A 23,794-nucleotide genomic window follows, 5' to 3' on the forward strand; every position below is an offset into this window, starting at 1 on the left:
TTCTGACTGCACGAACCTAGGATTAGGGATTGCGAGGCGCCGCCACCGGCAGTGCGATTTCATATCTCCTCGAACAGCGTTGTATGACCGCAACATCAAGGCAAAAAATGACCCAGTGGAATCCGATTCCATCAAGCTCGCCGATGTCGGTGTGGGCGCGTCCATGTACGTGACACCATTAGGTTGTGCTCAATTGCTCTCCTACTTTGGCGACATAGCAGGGACCTCATCAGGCTGTGCTCAGTTGATGGCGGGTCTATGGCGACCGCTAGTCCAACAAATCAGTGAGGTTGGTGAACAAACAAGCCCTCTCAGTCGTACCCCATTTCACATGATTTTGACCATCTCTATCATAGCAATTTGTGTATCTCAAGTTTTCCCGACTCATGCATTGGTTGGTGAGGCGTTTGATTCGGACATAATTAAGATGCTTATTAAAAGATTATACATGTCACCCTTGGTACAGTAATTTAAAGTTTTGTCAACATTTTGAATATTGTCGAAATTATTTTACTTCTTGGTTCACGGCAGAATTGTGCGTGTGATTCAAAGGAAGGCGAGCGATGTGTGCCACGAATATTGAAGGCCAGAGTGGTGCGGCCCGACTTACACGTTGTGCGTTGGACGTGAGCGACCTGCACTAGTGTGATCATATTGGGCCAGCCCGATCAGGAGAAGCCGCGAAGACCGGTTGTCAGCCAGATCTCAGGGACAATAAAGGTAACTTTGGGTTGTACAGATAGGGGATAGTATAATTTGAAATGATCAAAATAATCGACAAATTTGGCAAACTCCATCATGTATGTCACCTGCTCAACTACTTGCAGGACTTATGCAGCATTGGGGCTCACCGGATGCTAACCGGCCTTCCTGTGGAGCGTCCCCCTAACAGCAATTATCTGGATGAGTATGGCATGGTTGTCTACTACAATAAACTGCTGAACTACAGCTTGGCCCAAGATAGGAAGCCACGGCCGGAGGCGTCCATCGTGTATGTCAACAAAAATTCTGTTATGCTTGAGCTGTTCAGGCATTGAAAAGCTCATGGCAAGCTCTCTCGGATGTCGGATCCCTTGTGACATCCAATTTCTACATGAGTTTGTTTGGTTCATAGCCGTATCTTTAATTACAAGTGTCAAGTACTACTAAAAACTGGCTGGGTGATGATTTCAGGGCTGAAGAATGGGACCAAGATTTGCTGCACATACAGTGACGGAGCTTACAATTTTAACCCAGACGTGTTCTGTGGTACCAGCAAGATTGTGAACGGCAACCTTGCAAGTGCCGCAGCCTGCGGCAACCACTAGAACTACAGTGAGCTGGGATTGAATCCATGTCATTGCCACCGAAGCTGCAAACAATGCCATAGCATCTGCAGTGATGAGTGGCTCGTACACTCCTCAGCGCGTTTCAACCTTTTCAAACTTTGCCAGTCGTAGCACATAGGCTGATTACAACAAGTTTAGTCAGGCACAGCAACGATCGATCGATCACGACTTAGCTAGCATCAGCCCCACCTACCCTCTCGTTTAGGGTTTTTAGGCTCTGGCGGCAATCCCATCGCCGTTAAGGGATCTTATCGTTATACCTACCGCCGGCCGAACCCTTGCCCGGATCATCCTTCTGATCGGCAGGGGGGTGTCGGATTGGGCTCTCTGGCGCATCTGCATCGTTTCACCGGAGTAACCCTAGATGGCGAGCCGCGCAGAATCGTTGTCGGCGGGATGAACCGGGAATAATCTTGAGGAGCTGCTGCAGCATCTGGATCTTCAGGATGACGAGCTCGATGATGTGGTGGTGGGGGAAGAAGATGTGAAGAAGTTTGAAGCGGACGCAAGATGGTTGGCTATCGGGAAGGTGAACACGACTCGCCCCTTCAGTTCATCGTCGATGTTTGAGTGCATGAAGTCAATCTGGTCGCTCACGCAAGTCCCAAAGTACAGGGAGGCAGGAGAAAACCTGTTTATTTTCCAGATGTTCTGTCTTGGTGATTGGAAGAAGGTTGTGCACGGAGGCCCATGGCTTTTTAGGGGGATGGGGATGCTGATCGAAGATTATGATGGAAAGAAGGAACCAACATCTTTTGAATTTGATGGATTATACGTGTGGGCTCAGATCCATAATATACCTGAACTCTACCGCAAGGTAGAGGTCGTAGATCAATTAGCCCGTCGCATCGGGCGGGTGAAAGAAATTCAGCTTGCCCCTAGGCTGTATTATGAAGGTGATTACGTTAGGGTTCGAGCTAGGGTTCTTGTGAACAAGCCCCTGACACGAGTCACGCCGCTGAATGTTGTGGGAGAGGGAAGAATCCGCCTTCCGGTGAAGTATGAGAAGATCCCCTACTTCTGTAAGGTTTGTGGATTAATGGGCCATAATCACGAGGAGTGTGGCGATGGTGTTTGGGAGGAGAAACATAAGCAGTGGGGCAGTTGGATGCTAGCACAACGAAGGGAGATTGCACCAGAGCAGCAAAGCGGCTGGGTTCCGCGTGGAGGTCGTTCGGGCGGAAGGGGTAGAGGAAGGGCAGGCCGGGGCGCCCAAGCTACCCGTCAGCGTTCTCCACCACGCAAACGCTCATCCCAAGACGCTGGTTTTGACTCGACCGCTAATGAGGAAGATGTGACCAGCCCCCTGAAGGCTGGGGAGGCAAGAGAGGAGGAGAAGGCTGCTCAAACAGCTCGTAAGAACCTGAATCTTGTCTTGTCAGATAGCCCGGCTGCTGTTGCAGGTTTGGAGAGTAACAAAGGCACTGTCGGTCCGGCTTTAGGAGCAATCCCACCGCCACCCCCAGCATATGTCTCCCCGAGGGATGCCAAGAAAGCTAAGAAGACAGGGTCACCTTTGAAGAAAGGAACAGAGAAGATGGCGTTATTGGCGGGCTCCTCCTTGGAGCACCGCCAGGCCCAATGAAAATATTAAGCTGGAACTGTCGTGGGATAGGCGATCCCGCGACAGTTCGAGAACTCCGCGACCTGGTGGAGCTTAGTTCGCCTACTATCCTTTGTTTAGTTGAGACTCAGTTACAAAAAAGTCGTGTTGAAGGTCTTCGTTTCTCTTTAGGTTTTGATTTCAGTTTTGGTGTTGGTAGTAGTGGTCGTAGTGGAGGTATTTGTATCTTTTGGAAAAATTCGGTGGAGGTTGCAATAAAAAAATTTCGGAGTATCATGTGGATGCTTGGGTGCTGGAAACAGAGAAGGAACAATGGCGCCTCTCATGTTTTTATGGGGAGGCAACTAGATCCCTCCGGTACAAAACATGGAACACAATGAAACGGCTGAGGGGCGAGAGCACTCTTCCATGGCTGTGTATTGGTGATTTCAATGAGATTTTGCGCCCTGAGGAACAGTTCGGACCAAACGAGCGGGATAGCTCACAGATTGAAGCTTTCAGAGAGGCTGTGGATATATGTGGACTTGCGGATCTGGGATACCGCGGTCTCGACTGGACTTGGGAGAAGAAAGTGGCAGGAGGTCATTTCTGCAGGGTCCGGTTGGATAGAGCCTTGGGTTCGGCCGACTGGTCTATACTTTTTCCTTTTGCCACGGTGGAACACTTAACTGCAGCAAAGTCTGATCATTGCCCTATATTGTTGGAAATGGAGCTTGTTGATGCAAGTGTGAGAGCAAAGCAAAAGCAGTTTTGGTATGAGTGCATGTGGGAACGTGATCCGAGATTTGGTGATGTGGTCATGGAAGCCTGGAACTCCACTGGCAAGGCCAAACAGTCGCGGCATTTTCTGAAAAGTTGGCCTCTGTAGCCGGGAGATTGCACAAGTGGGGACGCATTACCTTTGGTGCAGTCAGGTCAGAGTTGCGTTCATTACGCCAGCAACTTGCGGAGCTGCGCGCACTACCTGACCGCGTGGGACCGTCACCAGCGGAGGAGCGAGTCGAGGCTCGCATGGCTGAGTTGTGCTTACGCGAGGAAATTATGTGGCGCCAACGTGCGCGTATACAGTGGCTCGCGGAGGGGGACAACAATACCCAATTTTTCCATCGAAAGGCTAGTTCACGAAAAGCAAGAAACCGCATCACTGAACTACAACGATCAGACGGCACGATGTGAACGGATGCTCAAGAGATGGCTAGTCTGGCTACGAGTTTTTATGGTAATCTCTATGCTTCTGAAAATACAGCGGGGATTGAGGAAGTGTTGTCCCACATACCACCTAGGGTGGATGCTGCCATGAATGATATGCTCAATGCTCAATACACCAATTCCGAAGTGAAAGCCGCCTTATTCCAAATGTTCCCTACCAAGGCTCCAGGGCCTGATGGCTTTCCAGCACACTTTTTCCAAAGGCACTGGGAGTTGTGTGGTGATGAGGTAACTGATATGGTGCTGCGAGTTCTGAAGGGAGAGGATTCTCCGGAGGAGATAAACAAAACGTTCATTGTGTTAATTCCCAAGATTGCAAGTCCAAAAAATTTAGGACAGTTTAGACCGATTAGTCTCTGCAATGTGATCTTCAAGATTGCATCCAAGGTTTTGGCTAACCGGCTCAAGCTTATTCTCCCCGATATCATCTCTGAGGAACAATCAGCTTTTGTACCAGGACGGCTTATCATGGATAACTTCATCTCTGCGTATGAGTGTCTCCACTATATGAAGGCAAGGAAGTTAAAGAGCAACAGGTAATGTGCTTTGAAGCTTGACATGATGAAAGCTTACGATAGAATCGAGTGGAATTACCTCGAACGGGTGATGCTAAAACTGGGCATTAGTCCACGCTTTACAGAGATTGTCATGAGATGTGTCACTTCAGTCTCTTTCTCTGTCGTTTTCAACAGTGCAAAGCAAGAGGAATTCAGTCCATCCCGGGGACTCAGACAAGGCGACCCCATATCTCCATACCTCTTCTTATTGGCCGCTGAAGGTCTATCTTGTTTGCTGAAGGCGGCTGATCCGAACGAGAGTGTGCGGGGAATCAAAGTGGCGGAGAGTGCTCCCGAGGTAAATCATTTACTTTTCGCTGACGACAGCCTATTATTTTTTGATGCTACACCTGAGATGGCGACAAAGGTAGATCTCTTGCTTCAGCGTTATTGCGGCGCATCTGGCCAGCGCATCAACAAGGACAGGTCCTCTATATATTTCAGCAAAGGTTGCACGGATTCTGTGAAGTAGGGGGTTAAACAAATTTTGGAGGTTCAGAATGAGCAACTGTCTGACATATACCTTGGTCTTCCAGCTGATGTGGGGAGAGCAAAGGAAGGATCCTTCAAATACCTGAAAGATCGAATATGGAAGCATGTGCAAGGTTGGATGGAGAAGGCTCTATCCGCTGGTGGAAAGGAAGTGCTCATTAAATCAGTTGCTCAAGCTATTCCTACATATTCCATGGCCTGTTTCAAACTGCCACGTGGTCTTTGCCAGCATATAAACGGATTGTTGAGGGAGTTTTGGTGGGGATCAAAGAAGGGGGAAAGGAAGACTGCCTCGGTCTCTTGGGAGGTTATGTCACAGCCAAAATGCATGGGAGGAATGGCTTTTGCGATATTGAGCTCTTCAATTTGGCACTTCTTGCCCGGCAAGCCTGGCGACTCCTGACCCAGCCTGACTCTCTCAGCGCTCGAATTCTTAGAGCAGTATATTACCTGTCCTCTTCAATTCTCGAAGCAGAAGTGGGCAAGAACCCATCACAAGTATGGCGTTCAATTGTTGAGGGGCGGGATGCACTCAAGCTCGGTCTTGTGAAGCGCATCGGATCGGGAGAAGATACTAATATTTGGCATGACAATTGGATCCCTCGCGACTACAAGCTTCGGCCGGTCTGCCCAAAATCCTCGAACCCTCCGCAACAGGTCTCTGAACTTATCAACTCTGTCACGTTCACCTGGGACCGGGCACTGCTTCAGGAGCATATGTACCCGATGGACATGGAGGCAATCTTAAACACCCCTCTTAGCAGCAGGATACAGGCGGACTTCTGGTCATGGCATTATGAACGGAAAGGGATTTTCACAGTGAGGTCAGCATACAGATTACTAGCCTCCACAAAGCAGCAGTGCACCGACTGGCTTGAACACAACGACGGCCATTCCAACGTCCAAGCTGATAGCCGGTCATGGGCCAAGCTATGGGGAGCAGCGGTTCCCTCCAAGGTGCGGGTCTTTGCTTGGCGATTAGCCAAAACCTCCATACCCACAGGGGCCGTCCGAAAGCACAGAAGTATGGCCGATTCCGCGGAATGCTCTATTTGTCATGCGGCGGTGGACTCATGGCGCCATGCTTTATTTGACTGCCATATGGCGCGCTGTGTTTGGGCGCTCGCCGATGAGGATATCACTGAAACGATCATCTCCAACTGAACTGAAGGTGCTAAGCTTTGGATGTTTTGGCTGGTAGATACCCTACCCACGGCGGCCCTTGCGCGTGTGCTCGTAACGATGTGGGCAGTCTGATGGGCTAGGCGTCGAGCTATCCATGACAACCAGTTTCAAAGCCCCCTCAGTGCCCATGTTTTTGTTCAAAAGTTCATGGCGGAGCTCGACCAAATTCCAGAGAAGGGGGCACGTACCAAAGAACTGCATGCGTTGTCCAAGGACCTGCATGTAACATCCAGGGGCATGCATGCAACTCCCAGGGACCTGCATGTAAGGTCCCGAGTACCTGCGAGACAGCACAACCGGCATGGCTGCCACCGGCAGTCCATGACGTCAAGATAAACGCGGGCGGAGGCTTCTCCAAGATTGGGGATAAGGGCGCATCAGCCGTGGTGTGCCGAGACAAGCATGGTAAATATCTTGGCGCTTCTGCCGTCATTTTTTATGGTCTTTTGGATCCAGCAATTCTTGAGGCACAGGCATGCAGCGAGGCGCTAGCACTCGCTTTGGATTTACACGTTCGATCCGTATGTGTGGCGTCAGACTGTCAAGAAGTTGTGACTAGGATTGCAGATGACTCCCCGTGCAGGTTCTTTCCAATTCTACAAGATATCAAGCATCAAAGGAGGTCTTTTAGTGATGTTGAATTTATTTACGAGAGTAGGAGACATAATGGAGAGACCCATGCCTTAGCCAAGGCTGCTGCATCTCTCCCTCCCGGGCGCCATGTGTGGCTTGCTATTTTGCCCGAAATTATCTGTATTCCGCTGATTTTGAACGTTTAATAAAGAGTACAGATTAGCTCAAAAAAAAGTCAGGCACAGCATTGATTAAACCAAATTATGAACCCTGTCGATGAATCATCATAAGCAAAAGCACAACAATATGGAATATGACCTTGAAATAAGTTCAGGTCGAATTTTGTTTGGTTTTGCTTATAATGGACCACCTGACGTGTCCTTGTTTGGCCGAATGGATGGTAGTGAAAAGATCACGCCAAAATGTACAAAAAAAGATTGCAATCTCTGCAGCAAATGTCTGACGCGCAAGAGCCATCTGAAAGCAGCAAGCACGGCCAGCAAAACTCCAGCCCAGAAATCAGTCCCAGGTCGAGATCACTCACCAAATATAAACATCCAATCAAAGAAAATACTATGGGCAATCAACATGAACTCGGAAATTAAGATGAATTGCATCACCTCCGTTGCAATTTTCGAGCGGGTAATCAACAGCGTGAGACTAATAGAACAGAACAAATTCTAATGACAACTCGAAGCACGACGAGACTAGACTAACAGGGCAGAACAAATCCGTCGGCGGGATCAACCAGGAAGGAACCGCGGCGGCAGGCGTGACGCAGAGGCAGAGAGGCCTAGGCGCGCTCCCCACGGATGCGGCGAGCGAGCTGGATGTCCTTGGGCATGATGGTGACGCGCTTGGCGTGGATGGCGCAGAGGTTGGTGTCCTCGAACAGCCCCACCAGGTACGCCTCGGCGGCCTCCTGCAGCGCCGACACGGCGGAGCTCTGGAACCGGAGGTCCGTCTTGAAGTCCTGCGCGATCTCCCGCACCAGGCGCTGGAAGGGGAGCTTGCGGATGAGCAGCTCCGTGCTCTTCTGGTACTTGCGGATCTCGCGCAGCGCGACGGTGCCCGGGCGGAACCGGTGCGGCTTCTTCACGCCGCCGGTGGCCGGCGCCGACTTGCGCGCCGCCTTGGTGGCCAGCTGCTTCCGCGGCGCCTTGCCGCCCGTCGACTTGCGCGCCGTCTGCTTCGTGCGGGCCATCGGAGCCGCGCGGGGGCTGCCGGGGGACTGCGGTGGGGATTCTTGGGAGGGAGCGGGGGCGGTGCGGCTGGCTGAGTTGTGAGGATTCGTGGGGAGCGGCGGAGGGTTTAAGTAGCAGGGGTGGGAATTTGGGGCATGGCGCGCGCGGGTGGGAGATGGAGCGGAAATTTTTGGGTTTGGGAGGGGTGAAGGCGCCACGGAGGGAGGGGCGCGCGGGGTTGGGTGAGACGTTAGATCAGGGATGGACTGACGGTGCAGATGCGCTTATGCGGGTTGGCCACGGATCGTGTTCCGTGGGAGTACTAGCATTTTGGCTTCGCTCGCACTGTGTGTTGCTGATTGGCAACTGAATTTCATTCATATTTGTACCATCTTGTATGTGCCCTGATGAAGAAAACAACTTACTGAAAATCGCTTGTGTAAGAGTTGTTATTACTATAAAAGTTTATCAATGGAGTGCACATTTGTTTGTTTATTTATTTGTACTACTAGATGCATATAGTGCACATTCGCTGGTAATGATTGTTCCTGCATTATTATTTTTAGCGTTTATCTTAGGGCGTCTTCAACGTGGACCCTCAAACCTTATGCAGTCGGGCTCGTACACGGTTCGACACGTACACCCTGTCGGGCACGTACACACAGTCCGACACATACACCCAACAGCTCGACACGTACATCTAGCCGGGCACACACAAGGCACGTACACGCACTGGCGGAGCTACATGCATGATTGCAGGGGCCATGGCCCCCCAGCCTAGCAAATTTAGTGAAGATAATTCATATAGGGAGTTTTATATTAGAAAAAAATAGAGCTTTTGCCACCCTTAGAAACTGTATTTTCTCATTGGCCCCCCAATCAATCTTGTATAGCTCTGCCACTGCGTACACCCAGCCGGGCACGGACATGTACACCCAGTAGGCCAATTTGTACATTGACCAGGAGGAGAAGGGCGGCGACGTAAGCCTTGACCTAGTTGAATTTGTTGTTGATCTAAAATAAGAGTGGTAGAGGAGAAAGCTTCAACATGAAGGAGGACGAGTTGTTGTGTGATGTGTGGTTGACCACTAGCATCAATCTTATTCATGACGTGTAGCAAAAGGGAGCAACATTTTGGGCCAACATTCATACTTGGTTCCATGAGCACAAGCATTTCGAGCCCTACACCGACGAACTCATCCGCAACCATGGGAAAAGTCGCTCGACCATCAATGCTACACCATCCAAGAGGTTGTGTCCAAGTATTGCGACCATTTGAAGCAACTTATCGGTTGATGGCCAGGTGGTGGGCAAATCACCGAGCAAGTAAATTGTTATATGTGTTTGACATTTGGCCGGATATGCTCTATGTGTTGGTCATTTGGGCTGATCGGATATGCAACCTACTGCCCCGATATGCTTTATGCGTTGGTCATTCGGCCTGATCAGATATGCAACTTGTTGGCCGGATATGCTTTATGTGTTGGTCATTTGGCCGAATATGCAACTTGTTGACAATGTTTTTATTTGTAGCCTTTCCGGTGCGTGCAACTTGTTCCTAAAGGTGGAGAAGAGGAACTTCGTCCTCATGAATTGCTGTTGAAGTTGAGTGGGCAACCCAAGTGGACTTTATTCATTGCCAACTCCGTTAAGAACGCTATTATCGCCACCGAGGAAGGAGCGGGTGATCCAACCAACCCAACAAAAGATCCGCCCCGGAAGGTTAGAAGAGGGTTCCGGGGAAAGAAGTGGAAGGATGAGAAGAAGAACCGTGGAGGGGAGGCGGACAACATTACAGAGTGGTTAGAGGACATCTTCGCAAAGAAGGAGGAGGCATGTGTCAAGCACTCCAACATCAAGGAGGAAAATATCGAGGGGTTTAACATCTTAATGGTGGCGACCTATAAGAAGCTCAAACTTGAAGAGAAGAAGGCCAAGCTCGAAGAGAAGACGGTTGAGATCGCAGCCGCTTCTTAGGATGTTGAATCGGTTGAAGGAGTAGCTGAAGATGTCGGAGAAGGAGGCAACCAAGAAGGAAACGAACGGCGAGAAGGAGGAGGTGGCAAAGTGAGCGTGGAGGCTCGGATACCTAGTCTGGCAGGGGGGAAACTTTTTTTGCATGGACTGTTGGACGGAGATACTTTTTGCACGGAGGGGCTTCTAGAGCATTTGTGGCTATGCGCATTGGTGCCCCTGTCCTTGGGATTGGAGCCCGACGTCGTGGGCACAAGAACCTAGCGTCGGGGTTGGTTTGACGCCATGGGGCCATCCTCGAGGGCATGCATGTATCTCCGGCCACCACTCACCGACTCTAGTCTAGAGCGAACATGCACCTTGAGCCGCCGATGGATGCATTGTTGCCGTTGGATCCAGGCCCCATTGGCTCGTACGCCACAAAGGCACGGGCGCGCCTAGTGCTCCATTTGTCATGAGCTTCCAGCAATGGATTCAAGCCGGAGTGGATCTCAAGTCAGAGCGGAAAACTAACTAGACGACTATCTCCTCCTCGTTTGAGCAGGGGATGAGGTCTTAGTTGACAGATCCGGATTTACTGGACTCGGATCCGTTACCCGCCATGCAGAAAATGGCCAGAAATCACTAGAGAGGAGTTGGTGGAGCGAACTAGTAGCGGAGTGTAGTGACAAATGGCTACGGTTTAGTCTGGGATGCATACATGGATGGGATATTTGTGGGGTCAAGGTAGTCTGGTCCGACAAGACGAACGCCCCTGAGCTACGACCCAAATCCTCTCAACAATTTGACTAGATTTGAGCGGTGCCGGACAACCCAGAAGTTTGGCCTCACTTTGATGAGTTGGGCGGCGTTTTCTAGTTTGGGCGGTGTCCCAGCTACATATACACCAAACGCTAGGAGGGGAGGGAGGCACGACAACTATGCGTCGCCCATACCTATACCTAATAGGAACCACCAATGGGTGACAACTAGCAGGCTGGCCCATTTTGTGTTGTAGTCCCTGCCGCTCGTAGTGGTCGTTGCAGGTTCGGTCTCTCCGATTTTCCTCGTTGTGTTATTATTATTATTTTCATTGGTTTTCTTTGACTTTTCTTTTTTTTCTTCATGGTGATTTTGTTTTCTTTGTTTTCTCATTGATTTTTCTCGGTTTTTCTATCTTCCTTTGTTATACCTGGTTTTCTTTTGTTTCTTTTTGTATCTTTGTGGTTTTTATCGGTTTTATTTTTTAACTCATGTCTATCTTTTCTCAGTATACAATGTACATTTTTAGAGCACATGTGAAACATTTTTATGACACAAGTTCGGTAGTTTCCAAATACATGATATATATTTTTGTAAAATACATGTTTTTAACACTTTTCTAATACACGCTAACATTTTCCATATAAAAGTTGTACATTTTTTAACTGGCAATAAACATTTTCTTAAACTACACAAAATAATTATACATTGTACAAACATTTTTCTGGAAACATGTGATTTTTTTATTTAAAAATTTCATGTACATTTTTTGAATGGAATTTTTTTAACCTACGTAATTTTTTTACATTGCATATAACATTTTTTAAATACTAAATTATTTTTCTTCTATGCAGGAATATTTTCATAAAATGTGTTGTCCATTTTTGAATGGTACGAAACATTTTTTACACTACGCAAACACTATTTTATTATATTGTATATAGATTTTTCAAATGCATGATTTTGTAAAGCGGGAATATTTTCATTCTCATGAGTTTTTTTAAAAGTTATCAACATTTTTTAAAACTGTGCTAACAATTTTTTAATACTCCTATGTTAGCATTTTTTGTTAAATTCATGGTTTTAATTTTGTTAGTAAATGTAAGTCTTTTTATTATATGCATTTAAAATATAAATATAAATAAAAGTAAAGAACAAAAAAGACATTCAAGTGACGTTAGCATGACGTGCATGTCCTACTAGGCCGGCCCACCCGCGGCGCCTTGTAGGCGAGGCAGGCTTCTGCCTCGCAACAGGCGGGACCTAGCCGCACCCGGATGGAGAGGGGAGGAAGTGGGGATGTAGATGCTCTTACGACAATAGAAGGGTAGCAAGCTCTAGCAGTTCAGCGATCATATCCGAGGTGAGCCCATTAATCATTTGCCATTGCACACCGCGTCCCTAACGGTACGATTCTTGGTAGCATGCAATTCTAAATAGGGTTGGAGCAAAATTTCTAGGCCCCAAAGAGCCAACGATCGCGCTAGAAGAATAAGAGTGTGATCTCCACTGCCGCGGAGAAGGAGACCTCCAGTGAGCAAATTGGCGCTCATGCAAGTAGCTTGGGCCGGCCCAACAAAGGGCGCCAGCTATTTTGACTATTCCACGTTTGTGCAAAAATAGACCGTTCCATGTTGACTGCTGACCAACAAGAGGTGGACGGTTCACTGTTGACCAATGGCGTAGTTGACCATTAGCCGCGGACATAAAAAAGTTCAAGACTTCAAAAAGGTCATAGAATAAAAAAACATAACTTTGGTAAAGTTCACAAATTTATTTATTTATTGCAATTTGGGAAAAAATCATGAATTTGAAATTTTTCATAAATTTTAAAAGGTGCACGAAAATGAAGAAGTTCATGAATTTGAAATAAGTCCATAAAATTTGGAAAAGTTTGTGAATTCGAAAAAGTTCATAAATTTGGAATAAAAATTGTAAATATGAAGAAAAAAACTTCATGAATTTAAGAAAAAAAATCAAATTTTGAAAAATATCGGATAAAAAGAAGTTTACACATTTGAAAAGGAAAAGGAGACAACCAGGCAAAGCCGTGCTGAAAACCCTAAAGAAAAACTCCTAAGACCGATGACAAAAAAACACTACATGGCTGGCCCCATTTGCTACTAGTGCCGAGGAGGGGTGTGCGCCAGATACCGAAAATGCCTATATGTGGCTCTTAGCACGCGATCATGCTCTTCAGAAGGCAACCGGGAGCCGACCCACGGCATCTTCCAAGTCATTCACATGATCACATCCATCTCAAACGCAGAGCCCTACCAGATCTACCCAGGTCGCACACCCCCTAAGACCTCCTCAAGATTTTGGATGGCACACGCCCGACCAATTGACCCGGGGATGGACCGATACCAGGTACTCGCTCTATACAGAATTAATAGCAGTGATCTAAAAAGTCATATATATTTTTACGAGTAATGCTACACGCACGGGGTAGTTTTGCCGGATTCAACGGAGTGCGATTAGGTGGCAGTTTCTGATTCGAGATTAGGAGTGAGGCAGGGCCCACCCCCATGAAATTCAGGGGTGGGGGAGGAGAGATATATTAGCGTTGAGTATCCCGTGTGATGCCCGTAATCTTCCGTGCGCCTAGGATTATCTTTATTTACAGAGGGAGTAATTTTCACGAGTATATGATGCCACAGACAGGTAAACTGGAATACACTGACAGCAGGTAGCTAATGAAAAAGGACGGTAACACGCCCTGTTGTGCAGGCATATAGATCTGTCAGCTTCAGTGCAGTTTTCTTAGCGAGACCAAGATGTAGATCTATATCGACTTCGGTGCTTAAATCTGGCCAACTCTGGTTAAATCTGATCGAAATTGCAATAAAAAATTATAAGCAGCAGTGGCATGTTACCAAGACAACGGGTACTAGCATTTTAAAAAGATTTTTCAGTGGTATACAGAGAGAGCACTAGTAAGCAGTAGTACGGGCATCATTCTACATGGCTGGCTTCTCACAGCCTGAGAACCATCCAAATAATACATGATATCTGGGGTGAATAAGAATATTACAAATCGCTACTCTACAAGTGTAGCAATCCCAGTTATTATATCCTCGGGTTCATGCATCAGTACACTAACCCTTCAATATGATACCTCATCCTGGAGATCCAGATCTGAACACGTCCCAGGATGGCAATATAGACCACAAAAATGAGAGCCCATGTTCATATTTCAAGTGCAATAAATTACAACAGACCATCAATCAAGCTCTGCGAGTCCGATCATCGTATCTCCAGGGACCCGAGAGTTCCGGTCGCCGTCAGTCAATGTGCGGAGCTCCTGGGCTGGCTGAAGGATCCACCGGCGTAGAGCATCTGGTACACCGGCCGGATCCTCACGGTCAGAACTATGCTCAGCAGTGTGCCCAAGCAGGCCATGCCAGACAGAATAAAGAATGTGAGTCTGAAGCAATTGGGGCCATGGCACGCGACGTCGAAGTCTGTCGTCGTGGCGTGCTGCTTTTCCACCTCGAGATCGTAGAAATATCCTGCCAGACTGTTGAACAGGAGCGCGCCGAGTGGATTCCCTAGCGAGATGAAGTTATAGATCTTCCCAAAGTGCTTCAACCCGAACAGCTCCGATGATGCTGAGATCATCGCCGAGAACTGGATACCGTAGCATATGCCAAGCAAGGCAACAGCGACGTGAAGTGTAGAGTGGAGACCCAATGCAAAGAGCAGGTATGTGAATATCATCACTACTTGGGTGCATATAATCAATGCTGTCCGGGGAATTGTCCATGACCTGCAAAACAAGCACCATGGTCATACCAAAATTCAAATTGTAAAACAGGGTATATCAACTATGTACCCACACAATTTTTTTGTTGATTGTAAATTTGTATACAGCTGGGACCGGAGAAAACAGTCCCGGCCCTAAGCAAGAGTGAATATTGTTTGACTTAATCTGAAACTGGAATGGAGGCTTTGATCATTCAACTAGGGAAACAGTTGATTCCTAAACTAGAATGGCAGGCATTTGTTAAGAAAAAGGTTAACTAGCTAACATGGTACTCTATCACAGTAGGTAGAAAATCTCTACTGGATTGACAAACTCTATATTTGAAAAATAAATGTGTTCCAGTAAAACAAGAGACTTCATTACCTGACAAGATACTCAGAAACAGCACCACCTCCCAAACGGCCAAAAAAGTTGCAGAAACTGAACAGAGAGAGTGATATAGTGGTGTCCACAGCACCTGCTGCAATTCCAACTTGTGCAAGATTGTTAAGGACCATGACTCCAGATCCAACACCGATGAAATATACAGCAAAGAGAAGCCAAAAGTCTGCCTTGAGCAGTGCTTCACGAAATCTGAAGTCCTCTCCTCTTTTTGGTCTTCTTCTCGTCTGCTTTACAGCCCCTTCACCCTCCGCATAGAGAATGTCGATATCGAAGGAATCCTCATCGTCTAGATCAGTAAGGTTTGATCCGGAGGCAGAAGGTGGAAGAAATGGTTCTGTATGATCACTATCAGCGCCGGAAGAGTCCGACGGGCCTTTTCTTCGGTTACTTGGAAACAATGTCATTTTCAAGGGTATTGCAACCGGCGCAAAGAGAAGAAGGACCATAATAACAACCAGAGAATAGTTCACTGCATCGCTAAGTGTTACGACATGATCCAATACTGTGGCCCCAACAAGATAAACCCCAAGAATAATGCTCCCGATTTGTGTGAAGAGGAAGTGAACTTGCTCTGAAGAATTCGGCACCAGAGAGGGTTGACAGGGCTGAACAAAGTACATGGTCAGAAAGCACACAGAAGGAACCCCGAGAGCGAGCAAAAGCAAAAGGCTCGCGGCTGAATCGTGAAGTATGCCGGTGTATATTTCAGTGTAGACGGCAGCGCTTAGACCGGCGTAGCCTTTAAGGATGCCGGCAACAGCACCTCTGCTGAGTGGGAAGTTCCTCATGTTGGTCACCAAAACGGCCGTCCCCAACCACGCGCCACTGTTTGCAGCAAGGCACAATGCCAACCATACCTGTAATAAAATACAGGAGAAAGGCCACTAGTCAATTCATGGTACACTATAATCAAAGCAAAGTTTGCAACGAAAGGCTGAATCAAAAATCATCCATGTGTGCACACACATTGCCAGCGGACAAGGCCAAATGGTGCTTCCCTTTGGCCAAATATGACCGGCGATTACTTGATTGCTAGTGTTCAGTATTATATTTCTGTTGTTGGGATCATAGAAAGGGACGTTTGTTTACGGGGAACATATTCGTCCATATATTAGTCCAGGAGATGTTAACTTGCAGCTGCAAAAGCAGCCACCTGGCACAAAAGAAAAGAATATTACTTTCCCCTAAATTTACTGAACGAGAGCAGTTCAAGTTCCCCTAAATTTACAGGTTGCAACTAGTGAACAAAAAGGGATCTTAAGAAATCGACCTCGGAGCCAATCGAGGATTTAAATTATAATGAATATATATACGGATTGAGGCGCAGGGAAGGAGGGGGAGGTCACCAGCCAGTAGGGCAGCGCCGGGGCGGCGCCGGAGACGGCGAGCCAGGTGGTGCCGTAGCCGAGGACGCAGGCGGCGGCGCCGATGAGCAGGAGCAGCGCCGGGTGGAGGCGGTTGCAGAGGACGCCCGGGAGCAGGCCGAGGTTCTCCCCGACGTCGCAGGCGACGGCGAGCAGCGCGAGGCGGCGCTGGTCGACCCCGAGCGCGAGCTTGAGCGCGTGCGAGTAGAGCGCGAAGGTGGAGCTGGCTCCCCCCGCCACCTGCACCCACACCGCCGCGCTCAGCCCCAGCCACGGCGGCCGGCTCCCCGCCTTCACCGCCCCGGGCCCCCGCATCCTCGACCGAGCCGAGCTGGCTCTCGGGGTCCTGCGCGGCCCGCTGGTGCTGGCTGGCCGCCCTGGTTTTCGGGGTGGGGGAAGAGGGGGAGGAATCTCTGTTGCCTGAGAGGAGGGATGGCGAGCGAGTTTGGAAGTGAATTTAATGGGGGGTTTTGGACAGGGGGAGGGGAAGAAAAGGGGAGCGATGGACGGGGATGGTCGCCAGTGTCGGCCTGCCTATGCAAAGCAGCTGCCGGGATCTCAGGATTTGGTAGGGGAAAGCGAGAGATCGGCCGGCCTGGCGCGCCAGTCAAGATGGGCCTGGAACGGAGGCTGGGTTCTGGGCTGAATCGGCGCAGCGGGATGTAAGGGTGTGTTTGGGCCAGTTTGGGCCAGATCCTATTCGGCGCCTTTAGCGCCCGATATAGGTCTTTTCACAAACGGGCGCACCCCCCCCCCCCCCCCCCCCCCCGCATTTCCTATTTAGCGCTGCAGGCGCCCGTTATAGGCAAATTTACAAACGGGCGCCTGCAGCACCCCGCGCTGGGCCGGCCCATTACAGTGCATTCTCGTCGTACGCCGCTGACTGAGAATCGAACCATTGACCTCGCTGGAACAGATTCGTTCGCACAACCACCGCGCCAGCAAGCGGCATATGTTTAACTGCAACTCTTCCCTTCTTTCATTCCTTGCCTCTATCTTTTTCCTTTTTCTCGTTTTCCTTTTTTTTTCATTTTCGTTTTCTGTTTTTTCTTTCTTGTTCTTCCTGGTTTATTCCCTCATTTATTTGTTTCGTTTTTTCTCTTTTCTTAAATGCATGAACTTTTTTCAAATCGATGGTGTTTTTGTTTTCAAAACCAATGAACTTTTTTCTATTTTTTAGTGAACTATTTTAACAAATGATGATTTTTTTTCAAATTTGATAAACTTTTTTCAAATTAGATGAACTTTTCTCAAACCCGTTGAATTTTTTAAATTCGATGAACTTTTTGCAAATTTGATTAAGAATTTTCAAATTCGATGAACTCTTTTTTAAATCCGATGAATTTTTTTGAAAAGTTCATGAACTTTTTCCAAATCCAGTGAACTTTTTTTCAAATTCGGTGAACTTTTTAAAATTTGATGAAGAATTTTCAAATCCGATGAGCTTTTTAAAAATTTGAAGAACTTTTTTTCAAATTCGATGAACTTTTTTCAAATCTGTGAACTTTTTTCAAACTCATGATTGCTTTCATTTGTTGTGAACTTTTTTTTACAAAATTTGTGCACTTTTTTTCCATTTCATGAACTTCTGTTTTTGAATTTGTGAACTTATTTGAATACATGAACCTTTTTTACATTGGCCAACTTTTTTATGCATGTTCTTCAACTATCCAATTTTTTTATATTTTTTCCATACATTCACGTTTTTCATCAATGTTTTCCTTACATTCACGTTTTTCATCATTGTTTTTGATGAACATTTTTATAAATTTGATGAACTTTTTTCAAAATTTATGAACTTTTTCGATTCTGATGAACGTTTTAAAAAATCGCTGAACTTTTTATCAAAATTGATGAACTCCTTTCTCAAATTCGATGAACTTTTTAAAAATTTGATTTTTTTTCTTTTAAGAATTTGTGAACAATATTCAAATTTGATGAACTTTTTTGCAAAATCGATGAACTTTTAAAAAACAATAAACGTTTTCTTCCAAAATGAAGAAGTTTGTTCAAAATTGCGATCTTTTTCTCAAATAATTAAAAAAAAGTGGTACAATAGATGAATGGTTCTGTTCAATAAAATAGCGCTGTGGCTTACTATTTATGTGTTTACTGTTACTAAACACAAACAAGAAGTAGCTCGTGTGGTTGGCTGCACCTGCACGCTAACAGGAGGTGGTGAGTTCGGAGCTTGCAGAGAGCAATGTTTTTTTTTTTTCCTTCTTTTGCGAGCTTTTTGGGTTCACTGGTGTGCATGTTTCGTGGGCCGGCCCAGCGTGGGGCGCTGCAGGCGCCAGGACCGCGAACGGGCGCCTGCAGCGCCGTATAGGAGCTCCCCACCCCCTTCATTCGCCACAAACGGGCCGGCCGGATACAACACTAACCACTAGGCCACTTGCTCGTTCGCGCCTATTTACTTCCGTTCTTTATTTCTATGTATAGGAAATGCTTCCTATCCTTTTTACGTTTTGTTTTTCCTTTTTCTTTGTTTGTTTTCCTTTTTCTTTAATGCGTGAACTCATTTCAAGTCGGTGTTTTTTTTTCAAAATTGATGAACTTTTTTCAAACACGGTGAACTTTTTTTCAAATTCGATGAACTTTTTCCAAATTTGATGAACTTTTTTTAAAAATTTGATGAACTTTTTCAAATGCGATGAAATTTTTTTCAATTTCGATGAACCTTTTTGAAATTCAATGAACTTTTTTCAAATTTGATGAAATTTTTTTAAAAATCGATGAACTTTTTCAAATTTGATGAACTTTTTTCAAATTGGATGAACTTTTTTTAAATTCGATGAACTTTTTCAAATCCGCTGAATTGTTTTGAAAAGCGATGAACTGTTTTTCAGATTCGGTGAACTTTTTCTAATTATGATGAACTTTTCTCAAATTCGATGAACTTTTCTTATAATCGATGAAATTTTTCTAAGATTCGATGAACTTTTCTTCAATTTTGATGAACTTCAAAAAACCAATGAACTTTCATTCCTTTTTCTTAAAAAATTTCCTTTATTTTTTTGAAAAGTGCACGTATTCAGCAAAAAAAGGAAATAAAAAAGGCGAAATAAATCGTTACAGAAAAAGAGAGAAAAAGAAGAAAATAAATGGTTTGGAAAGCTTCCCACAGCGGGAACTTTGCGAGCTGGAGAAATAATAAAAGAAAGCAAGCGAACATGTTTTCGCAGGTCGTTGGATAGCGTAGTGGTTCATGCACCCCTATGCGAAGGGAGAGTTCCCTAGTTCAAGTCCCGCCTCCCGTACATCTTTTTTTTTAGTTTCTAACGGAAAGAAGCGATCGACTGGTTCGCTGAGAGCGAAGGTTTCCTGGGCCGGCCCACTAGAGGTCTCCTTCAGGCGCCAGGGAGCTGTTCGGGCGCTTAACGCGCCGTATAGGAGCTCTCTGTGTTTGGTTTCGATCAACAACTAGAATGGCATGGGTCGGACCCATGACTGGGCCTCGTTCCTGCGTTCGGTACATAGCTGGAACGGGAATCAAGTCGTTCCCACCGAGCGAATATTCGGCTGATATGCGGAACCCGCCGATACCTCCAAATCGGAGGAATCACGCGGAACCGGTCGCGTCTCCTCTCTCAAGCCGCCTCCGCCTCGTCTCTCCCCTCCCTCCCTCTGCTCTCTCACAGCCACAACGTTCCCATCTAGGCGGCGGAATGGGTAGCAACCGGTGGTTGCTGGCGTCGGGCACACCCTAGATGGCGGCCTGACCTATAGGGAGGCGGTTGCAAATTTGTGGCGTTGACCAGATCTTCCGGGGAGCGGCGGCGGCCTGATCTGCTTGTGAGAGGCGGCAACCTGATGTGCTGGTGGGCGACGGCGGCCTGACTCGCCGGTGAGTAGGCGGCCGATTTGTTGGGGGCGGCAGAGGAGCAGTGGCAGATCGCTAATAGCAGCAACCTGGCCTAATGGTACATCCACGCAGGGACATGGGAAGAGGAGCCTGGTGTGGTATTGTTCGACGAACATCCGATCTGAAGCTTTACTCAGGAGACTAGTGGCGGCAGAGGAGCAGTGGCAGATCGCTAATGGCATCCGCGACGCTCGTTACCGTCCGCGAAGGCAAAAATAAAAAATAAAAAAATGAAGATGATAAAGAAGAAGATAATCAATGCTGATTTAAAGTTTCAGCTAATACAAAAACCATGGATGCGGATGTTCGCGGACGTCGCGGATGCGTCCACTTACATCCCTACACCCACATACTCTTTCTCTGTTTTCGGCGCATTTTCTACTTGTGGTTGTGGTCCATCGTATTGTTGTTCAGTGGACAATGCGGAGTATAAAACCACATAGTATTAGAGTCTTAGTTATGATCCCTAAGATACTTGGTCCAACTTTTCTCACTCGTTCCGCTCCATTAGCCCATGAGTGTGTTGTATAAGATTGCATCCAAAGTAGGTGCACCTGAAGGCTATTGGAGGAATGGCATGACGCCTGGAATAGAAACGTCCCCACGTCGGCAGGGTCTTCAGCGTGGGTCTCCTTCGGAGGAAGGGTGGATGAAAGCTAATGTGGAAGGTGTTGTGGACTGGGCATAGGATGCAGGTGAAGGCAGGGTGGTCCTACGAGATCACCATGGAGCGTTCGTGGAAGGAGCGTGCCATTTTTCCCCTCACGTCTCGGATTCGGCGTTGGCGAAGCTCATGGCTTGCAGGCGAGCAACATAATTGGCAAGAGAACTTGGGCTTGAAAGAGTCCTGGCAAAGACCGACAGCCAGGTCGTAGCATCTTGGCTGCGATCCGAGGAGCAAGGTAGATCGACGTACCTATGGATTATCGAGGGAACGAAATGCTTGCTCAGGCAGTCAGGGAACTTCAACATATGTTGGACTCGTCGGGCGGCTAATGGTGCGGCACACCGTCTAACTAGGGAATAAGCATTGTAAAACTTGCCTACATGTAACTTCAGGTTTCATTTTGGACTTGGTTATCTCGGAGTTTGCCGAGCACGTTGAATAATTAAATGCAATGAGTTTTCCCCTAAATAATTTAATCTTTGTTAAGATTATTTTCGATGAACAACCTGCCTTCGTGCTTGGCAGTTGATCACTGACAACATTATTATGGTATATGAGTGTTCATATATTATGAAGTGCAACAATGTGGTGAAGCATATACATTATACTCAAGCTAGACATGATAAAATCTTATGACAGGGTGGATGCTCACTTCTTATGACATATGTGAAAATTAATGATGAAAGCTATAATGTTGCATGAGATCATCCTTGGGGAACAGTCTACCTTCGTCCATGGTTGTAATCTCCGGCCTCTCTTTCCTTCGGGAGAGATTACATCGAACTCTTGTCTATGCACAATGAAACCTCAAGATTAAGGGTGGACTATGTTGTTGGCTATTTCTATGGCTACACAACCATTGAAGATACTTGTGCGGAACGTCCACGGATTAAATGTACCAGCACATAGGAGCACAATATTTCAGATCGTAGCCTCAAGAAACCGAGCATTGTCTGTTTCCACGAGACAAGATTGGCATAAACTAAGCTTGCAGTTGTAAGGCATTGCCTGTGTAATAAATTTGAGAACTTCCTTTATTTGCCAGTTGTTGGTACACATGGAGTCATCCTCCTATCATGGGATGTGATTGTGGTGAAGCTCTCTAATCCGCACCTCACAGACTACATGATCACGACTCTTGGTGGATCACTAGGGTATATGGCCCTAATATTGATGCGGATAAATTGGACTTCATCCAGGAGATGGTGGGCATGTGAGACTTGCAAACGAACCCGTGGGGCGATCATCAGTAATTTCAACCTGTTGATGAACCCCGAGGACAAAAGCAATGACATAGTGAATATATGGATGATATGGCGCTTTTGTACAAACTCAGTAGGCTGGAGCTGAAGGATATTTACCTAAACAGACGTTGATACACATGGTCCAATGAGAGGGAGCGCACAACGATGGAAAATATTGATCATGTTTTTGCCACAACATCCTAGGAAGATCTATACCACTCTTGCTTCCTTGCGGCACCTGGAACCGCCATATTGGATCACTGTCCACTATTACCGGATATCAACGCTAGGATGGTTAAGAGGTTCAAGTTCGAGGCTGTTTGGACGGAGGTGAAGAGGGTTATGGAAACTATATAGGTTGGGATCCTTTCATTGCGCTGGATAATGAACTTAAAGCCACCGCAAAGAACATGCGACGATAATTTTTTTGGTAACATCAAGTTGTTGATTGCCATTGCATTGAAAGTTATTCGTCCTCTGGATGTGGCGGCAGAATCTAGATCTTTGTCATCTGAGGAGACTGACCTATACAAATTACTGAAAAGGATGCTGCTGGGCCTATGCTCCCTTGAGCGATCAAATGCAAGGCAGTGCACCGGCTTCTTATACCTATGTGAATGAGATATGAATATGCGTTGTTTTCACCAACACGCCAACCACCACCAGAGGTGTAATGTGATCATGATCCTACACAACAACGAAATCTATACGGGGCAGGATGAAACTACGATTGTTGTGGATGAATACTGTGCATGTATTGGTGCACCAGAACGTGCATATGCTCTCAATCTGGATGCCTTGTGACTACCATCAATGGACCTCTTGCACCTAGAACTCTCGTTCTTTTCTGAAGGGGTGGAGCGCATTGTCAAATCGATGTTGTCTGACAAAGCTCCAAGGTCGGACGACTTCACGGATAGATTCTATAGTGTATGTTGGAACATCATAAAGGGGACTTCATGAAGGCCTTGGAGTGCTTCTACCGCAGAGATATGCGTGGACTGTCTGCTATCGACAAGGACATGGTCTCATTTCTACCAACGAAGGATGAAGTCATGGAACCGCGAGATTTTTGCCCGGCCAGTCTTGTCCACTGGGTTATAAAGAATTTTGACGAGGTTCTTTCATCGTGTCTATCGGCGAAACTCCCAATTCTGGTGGGGATGCACCAGAGTGCCTTCGTGCAAGTGGGCTCTATTCACAAACTAAGGAACTGAACTGAGGAAGGAATCACAGTGGGATCACTAGCGAGTTTGCAAGGCAATTTTAAAGGGTTTTGGACACGAGGAAGAAAAATAAGGGGATAAAAAGGGGGGCGACCGAGCAAGGCTCGAATAGGGATGGTCGACAGTGTTGGTTTGTTCGGGCAAAGCAGATGGACAAAGTGAGAGACTGGACCGGCCGACGCAGCCTATTTACGACTCAAGCAAGAAGGAAGCGCCAGGCTATTTATTGTCACAACGAGAAATAACTTTGTCTCGCCTTCCGCGCTCCCGCGAACAGGCCGGCCAAACAAGCAGTTTTCCTGCGCGCGCAGGTAGCATGATTTTTTTTGCGCGCTAGTTTTTTTTTGGTTTGGTGTGCTTTGCTTCAGGGTTTTTTCGGTTTTCTTATTCTTTTCTGGTTTTCTACTTTTTTTCCTTCCGCCTTTTTTCTCTACGGTTCTTTACAGGTTTTCTTCTATTTGTTGGTTTTTC

The 23,794-nt window shown here is 46.9% G+C and overlaps 4 protein-coding genes across 4 annotated transcripts; 2 read left to right on the forward strand and 2 right to left on the reverse strand.

The window, feature by feature from the left end:
• Nucleotides 1-3,268: 3,268 nt before the first annotated feature.
• On the forward strand, nt 3,269-3,760 carry LOC141026879 (uncharacterized). Its single transcript, XM_073503753.1, has one exon. The coding sequence runs from the start codon at nt 3,269-3,271 to the stop codon at nt 3,758-3,760; it is 492 nt and encodes a 163-aa protein (XP_073359854.1).
• Nucleotides 3,761-4,083: 323 nt separating this feature from the next.
• On the forward strand, nt 4,084-6,314 carry LOC141026880 (uncharacterized). Its single transcript, XM_073503754.1, has 4 exons — nt 4,084-4,637; nt 4,794-5,107; nt 5,195-5,263; nt 5,380-6,314. The coding sequence occupies exons 1-4, from the start codon at nt 4,084-4,086 to the stop codon at nt 6,312-6,314; spliced, it is 1,872 nt and encodes a 623-aa protein (XP_073359855.1).
• A 1,195-nt stretch (nt 6,315-7,509) lies between these two features.
• On the reverse strand, nt 7,510-8,207 carry LOC109769678 (histone H3.2). Its single transcript, XM_020328405.4, has one exon. It carries the CDS (start codon nt 8,110-8,112, stop codon nt 7,702-7,704), a length of 411 nt encoding a protein of 136 aa, XP_020183994.1. The 5' UTR covers nt 8,113-8,207; the 3' UTR covers nt 7,510-7,701.
• Nucleotides 8,208-13,679: 5,472 nt separating this feature from the next.
• On the reverse strand, nt 13,680-16,853 carry LOC109769677 (protein NUCLEAR FUSION DEFECTIVE 4). The gene is made up of 3 exons (XM_020328404.4): nt 16,304-16,853; nt 14,937-15,814; nt 13,680-14,576 (listed from the first exon to the last, which is right to left on the reverse strand). The coding sequence occupies exons 1-3, from the start codon at nt 16,634-16,636 to the stop codon at nt 14,096-14,098; spliced, it is 1,692 nt and encodes a 563-aa protein (XP_020183993.1). The 5' UTR covers nt 16,637-16,853; the 3' UTR covers nt 13,680-14,095.
• Nucleotides 16,854-23,794: the final 6,941 nt, after the last annotated feature.

Source organism: Aegilops tauschii, chromosome 7 (assembly GCF_002575655.3).
Source record: "Aegilops tauschii subsp. strangulata cultivar AL8/78 chromosome 7, Aet v6.0, whole genome shotgun sequence".
Classification (NCBI taxonomy): Eukaryota; Viridiplantae; Streptophyta; class Magnoliopsida; order Poales; family Poaceae; genus Aegilops; species Aegilops tauschii.

What these genes read in the sequence shown, in the direction of transcription:
- LOC109769678 (XM_020328405.4), bottom strand. Translation starts at nt 8,112, where the DNA reads ATGGCCCGCACGAAGCAGACGGCGCGCAAGTCGACGGGCGGCAAGGCG.
- LOC141026879 (XM_073503753.1), top strand. Translation starts at nt 3,269, where the DNA reads ATGAAACGGCTGAGGGGCGAGAGCACTCTTCCATGGCTGTGTATTGGT.
- LOC109769677 (XM_020328404.4), bottom strand. Translation starts at nt 16,636, where the DNA reads ATGCGGGGGCCCGGGGCGGTGAAGGCGGGGAGCCGGCCGCCGTGGCTG. An exon ending in CGGCGCTGCCCTACTGGCTG is followed by an intron (nt 15,815 to 16,303) that starts GTGACCTCCCCC and finishes ATTTTATTACAG; the next exon opens with GTATGGTTGGCATTGTGCCT. An exon ending in GTTTCTGAGTATCTTGTCAG is followed by an intron (nt 14,577 to 14,936) that starts GTAATGAAGTCT and finishes CTTGTTTTGCAG; the next exon opens with GTCATGGACAATTCCCCGGA.
- LOC141026880 (XM_073503754.1), top strand. Translation starts at nt 4,084, where the DNA reads ATGGCTAGTCTGGCTACGAGTTTTTATGGTAATCTCTATGCTTCTGAA. An exon ending in AGGAAGTTAAAGAGCAACAG is followed by an intron (nt 4,638 to 4,793) that starts GTAATGTGCTTT and finishes CGTTTTCAACAG; the next exon opens with TGCAAAGCAAGAGGAATTCA. An exon ending in AATATGGAAGCATGTGCAAG is followed by an intron (nt 5,264 to 5,379) that starts GTTGGATGGAGA and finishes GGTCTTTGCCAG; the next exon opens with CATATAAACGGATTGTTGAG.